This window comes from Fusarium graminearum, chromosome 4 (genome assembly GCF_000240135.3).
Source record: "Fusarium graminearum PH-1 chromosome 4, whole genome shotgun sequence".
Lineage (NCBI taxonomy): Eukaryota > Fungi > Ascomycota > Sordariomycetes > Hypocreales > Nectriaceae > Fusarium > Fusarium graminearum.
In genome coordinates this window covers 1,677,857-1,683,685 of record NC_026477.1, presented here as the reverse complement: position 1 = coordinate 1,683,685, position 5,829 = coordinate 1,677,857, and the positions used below count along the sequence as shown (strand labels likewise).

Below are 5,829 nucleotides of genomic sequence, written 5' to 3'. Positions count from 1 at the left end.
GGAGATGCACGTGCCCGTATTTACATTTTCCCCTCTCGAGTCTTGGGATCCGGCAAGCGGCCGAACGATCAGCGGACCCAGCCAGCCATTTTCCGTCCACCCAACTCGACACTTGGTGGTGTTGTAGCATCGACTGTGGTGCTTGACAGTCGCAGTCGCGTCTGCGAGCGCGGCGCGCATATCATTCATTCCGAAAGTCATGGTCTCGGATAATGGCCATTGGCCGCGCGGTCATGCAAGGGTAAATTGTCTGATACTCTCATGCTTCTAGAACGGTACCACGAGGTCCAGCAATAGGAGGGAAAGTGACCACTTGCCCGACCTCCTATGCGGAGACGACCCCTTGAATATTTCTCCAAGAAAACTCACAGGGATCACGTCGATATTCGGTCCCAGTGCCCGCTCCCTGGAATGCATCGAGTCTCCAACAGCCCGTAGCGGACGGATCGAGCCAGGTGCCAGGACGAGGATGGAAAGATGGAGCTTTGACTCCAACACCAACCATCACCAAAGGTCAAGCGCCTCCTGGGGAGTTTCTGGATTCGACAAAGTAACTCAAATTCCTCTTTAGGATTGGGTTTTCCGACGACTCCATGACCCTTTGCCTGGTCTCCCCAGCTCTCTTTGTCTTGAGCCATCTATGAGCCATGATTGGATGCTGGGACTAGAGCCGAGAAATGTCTCTCGCTGTGATTGGCTCATAGCGCCTGTCCACCAACCAATCAGGCGTTGTAAGTGCACTTCCATGAGAGCCTCACCTCACGTCTGACACTAGCATGGATGGCTCTTGTTCGTACCAGCCCATCGATGGGCTATTGTTCCTCTCCAGTCTTTTGGGATCCCATCCTCCCCCCTCCTTGGCCCTGATCTAACCTCCACGCTCCTCCCCTTCCTCCCATCTGGATAAGTGTCCTCTCCTTTTCTGGTAATTAGAATCTAGGGTTTGGCGATGCATGGATCATGTCTCCTCAGCCTGGGAGACTTGAAGGGATCTTGTCATCTCCCATGGCCAACCACATCGTGAGAAGCCTGATTTCCCCTTAAAGACGAGACGGGAGCGACGGGAGCGACCGCAACCTGATGGGGACCGAGCCGTTGAAGGTGAAGATGCCCCTTAGATGTGCTTCAATCTTGAGAGCAGGGCGGAGGACGGGGATCAGGGCTTGCCCGCCGGTCCTAGAACCACAACTTTACTGTGATATTCGCGTCGGTGCAGTTGTTATGATCTGTCGACAAAGGTGATAATATTCACGGCGGGGGGATGGCGACTCACATCAACCAAGTGGGTTTGATATTGGTCACTAAACCAGCTAAAGAACTCATGCAACTACGTCGCAAAGCCGAGCATTCGTGCATCTGGTAGTGCAGGTAGGTGCTATGCTATGCGTATGCTATGCATATCATCCCATAACAATGCTCTTGGCTGGACAAAGCGCCTGTTGCATTCTCATTGACAGGACCGTCACGTCGTTGATATCACAGTATTACCATGTCTTCAGCTGAAGATCCGAAGGTGTCAGCTCGTCCGAGGATAATCGAGGGCGACTCACCAAGTCCCGATTAGGTGTGATGGACCGAGTCGTGTGTGCCTCCAAGATTGTGGAACACGGAACAACGGAGCACATCATTGTCTCTGCTTGGCCCATCCAGTGTGAGGGCACGAATGAGCAGGACGGCAGATGTCTCTTGTGAAGGAGGGGGAACTTTGAAGCGCCGCTTATGCAAGCTTCAAAATCTAGCAAAGCCTTCAGTGCGGATCTGACCGGCGTCTCTGTTTCCACAAGTTCAAAAGCTCGTCCTCGCTTGCTTGTGATCGTGAGCTACGGAAACACTCGGCAGGCAAGGGTCAACGGTAGGAGCACGGGCTTACAGGAGTAGAGTTTGGCAAGGTAGGAAGAGTCGCAATAAGCCATTGATCGGCCCAAGAGGAGGTCGCATAATACTGCAAGTGTAGACAAAGAGAGAGTATCGTCAGGAAGCGGGCCAACCTCTGTAGGAGTTGGACAGCAACTAGCCTATTTTCTAACTAGGTTATTATGTGAGAGTGAACGAAAGTGGCCTGTTAGTGAAGCTGCAGGAACGTAACTTGTCACTTTTCAGATTTTGCTTGTAAATGTTCAAGTGTGGTTACGACGACAGTCTAGGTATATCAGCTAGGGGCTATCGTATACTACTCTACACTTGATCGGCTGGCAAGGCGCACACTAATCTCAAGCACGGCACATATAATTACCACTCTGTCGTAGATAAGAGACCAGGATGAGACAGGGGATTGGGAGAAGCGCCGGCGGTTGTTTCGTTTCTTGTTTCCTGCCAAAGCCAGGAGAGCGGCTAGGACAGGGGATGGCATAGTCTAAGCGTTGGAGTGTGGTAAGACGTCAAATGGTGAGATGATTTGGGAACATGTGATATTGATTCATTCATTAGAGATCCTAGTTAGCACAAACGCAAAGTTGTGAGAGAAATGTCAATGCAACTCTAAAGAGAGGTCGTGTCTTGGATGAGTCCGAGTAAGAGATGGAATCACCATGTCAGGTATCAGGGAGAGAGATACATACCTCCACTAACACTGGCACAGAATAGAAGTGGGTACATACAGTCGCTACAGTCTCAAGTACCGGTACTTGGTCCAACGCCACACCCACACGACATGATTTTTTTCTCATTCAATTCTGCCCTAGACTGGGATCTGTTGAGGTTGTGACTCAATCAATGCCAATGCTATAGTAGATTATACCCTAGAAAACATTTTTTGTGTGCCGTCGGCATGCATCTCCTCAGCTGCAGTCGCAGTCGCAGTCGCAGTTCCTGTCGTTGTCATGGAATACAAGACAATACGCAAGGTACAGACTGCCCGTGCCATGAATTATTGCCTCTTAGGCTGCCCGACTTGGGTCAGCCAGCATATGCAATGCAGGTCAAACACAGCCGCACGCCTCCTCCGAAGAATACCTACAACACTGCACTGCGCTAGACAATACTTACACCCTCTCCTCCGAGACACCCCGGAAGTGGTCAGTGCCGTGCATTGCATCTGCAAAGGTATCCAAAATGCAACTACGGATGACTGACTATGGCCAGCGCAAAAGCTATGAGGTGGCTTGGCTCCCTCCTCCAGTGGGCCGTCACCTGTAGCCACCACTGAAGACTACAAAATACAGGGCTGCTTTTTAGCTCACTAGCCCCCCGCTCAAAGTTGCACCCAGAAAAACCAAACTAAACTAAAAGGAATACTTATCCCAGACCTGACCAGCGCCTTCCGTTCAGGTTTTACCCACACAACCATTACCACCGCTATAGTTAGAGCACTTGCCTTGCCTTACCTTACTTACGGATACTGTCCCCCCCGACTGCTATATCATCTCTCCACACCACCTTCCACCCTCCGTTTTCCCTTTCCCTTCTTCTTCTTCTTTACGAGCAATTCGTCCTACGTTCTCTTTTCTTTTACTCGGTTGCGGCAGCTTAGCAGGCGATTTCACCTAGAAAGATACGACAAGTCAATATCTATAGTACCTTGCCGCTAAACAACTTATTACTACGCCCTTCCGCCCGCATAAGTACTATCCAATCCCATCTACAACTCCCGAATCCCTGCTCTGCTCCGTCTTCCGACGTATCCTTTTTTTATATATATTCTTGTTCGATACCCCCCGCACCGTATTCTTTGCAATAGACGCAGCGACAAACGTTTGACGTTTATTAAAACGTCCCCGTTCCCGTACCGTTCAGCGATATCCCCCCGCTCCGTTCCGCTCCGCTTAGACTTTCTTCGCCCCGCCTCCGCTTCACTAACATGCCCGTCCAACTCCTTCCGGCGTCGGCCGCCGCCTTCGCTCCTCGGGCTTCATCCGTCAACGTCGTCTTGGGTTCAAAAATCGAGCCTTGGCTTACACAAACACTCAAGCGCATCAACCGTGTCAAGCGCCCTCTCAACTCTGTCCCTCAACACCAGAGATGCCTTACCGAGACTCTATCATCGCCCAATGCCATCTGGACATTGACGTCGCTTATGTTGCCTAAGACACCCGAGTGCGAATTCAAGCGGGATGCTGCCAACCCACTAGTCGAGGCTATTATGAACTATGAGCTCGTTCACGTTGAGGCTTACATTGTTCACGTCGACATGGTTTTGCGAAATGAGGTTGCCTTCAAGCTCACAAAAGATTCCATTGAAGCTCTTGTTGAGTACCACAAGGAGATCCACTGTGTCGATGCCAAGGCCAACACATACGACTGGACCGACAAGGAGCAACAGTGCAAGAAGCTTCACGAGGATTTTGTCCAGGACATCAACAAGTTTGTTTTCCGCACCCACGTCTCAGCCCTTGAGGGCCTTGAGGAGGAGGGTGCTGGCGAACTGCTCTGTGGCAAGAGTGAGGAGGTCAAGAACAACATCAGCGCTCTTATGAAGCCTCTACTACCTCCTCCTCCTCCTCGTGTCATTGAAGTTGTCCGACAACCCACACTGCTGCCCAGCTCTCCCGCTCACAACATGTGGTCGCAACCTAGCTACCATGGCAACCTGGCTGCCGTCGACTCATGGCAAGTGCTTCCTTCAAGCCCCAGCGTCACATCATCGGCCGACTCAAACACAAGTCCCATCTGGGCACCGATGACCATGAGCGACTTGTCACCCACTCCTGCCTTCACCCAGCCACACTCCACTGCTGGTTTCTACTGGAGCTCGCCTCCAGTGACAGCCCCCATCCCCGCTCTTCCTCTCCCCAGCATGCTCGCTCCCGCTCAATGCGGTATCGGCATGGGCATGGGAGGAATGGGTGGAATGGGAAACATGGGTAGCATGGGCGGTATGAGTGGCTTTGGCTGGGATCGATACCAAGAGTATGCGACCATTATGTGACAACCAGGGCCCCAGGACAGCTATCCAGTGGTGACGACCTCAAGCTTATAATACTGCACCAATCCCTTCCTCGTTTCCCGGAGAAAAGTTGAAGCTTTCAAATTTCGCAGCGGCATAGAACTATCATCCATCATGGACACGGCATATCGGCGTTTATTGCATAAGGAACGGTGTTTCGAACAAGTTTTAAGAATATCCCCTCTCGCATTGTTTTTTTTTGCTCTTTTTTTTATATCTTTCTTTTGTCTTCATAGCAAGCGTTCTTTTGGGTTTCGGAGAATTTGGTCTCTTATTCCTCTCCGGGAAACAACTCTTTAACGGTCGTTCACACAACTCACTATCGTCTCTCGACTTTTCTTTCATCTACCACAACACCACATGGCTGGATCCGGGGCGGGTATTTGGATGCATTTACAACTGGCAGGGACCCGATACAGGCGGCTTGTTTTATTTTGGCCTTTTTCCTTCCGTCATCTTTGGTTCTCAAGAAAAAGACGTACACGCAGCAATGCACGACGCTCGGCTCAAGTCCGAGACAGAAACTTCACTATGGAATCTTCGCTGATATCCTCGGAACTTTCTTTTTTCCTTCTTTCTTTTTATATGTTCGGTTTAGAGAGGCTTCTTGGAAGATACCCCCCGACAAGGACAACACCAGAGTTCAACAACTCGAATCGACACATACTTTGCTTCTTTCCTTGGCTTTTCCTGATTTACGACGATTCTATTTTAATGACGACCTTTCTACGACTCGATGACGAATGACGACTACTTTTCAGACATGATGCGACTTACGAACGGAATCACGAATAATCGGCTTGACGTCGAATATGACTTCTTTTCGAAAGCTTATCGAGCGCTGAGCTTCACACTTCATTCGGCACGATGACTAGCACAACAGATGGTGACTGGACCGGCTCTAGGACGCTCATTCTGACCGCAAGGGCGTCTCGACTACATATCGC

At 50.6% G+C, this 5,829-nt stretch overlaps 1 protein-coding gene across 1 annotated transcript; it reads left to right on the top strand.

Annotated features, from left to right (window-relative positions):
• Window positions 1-3,796: 3,796 nt before the first annotated feature.
• Window positions 3,797-4,864, top strand: FGSG_06917 (uncharacterized protein; the record flags this gene model as incomplete). Its single annotated transcript, XM_011328282.1, has 1 exon — window positions 3,797-4,864. The coding sequence occupies one exon, from the start codon at window positions 3,797-3,799 to the stop codon at window positions 4,862-4,864; it is 1,068 nt and encodes a 355-aa protein (XP_011326584.1).
• Between the last annotated feature and the right edge of the window lie 965 nt (window positions 4,865-5,829).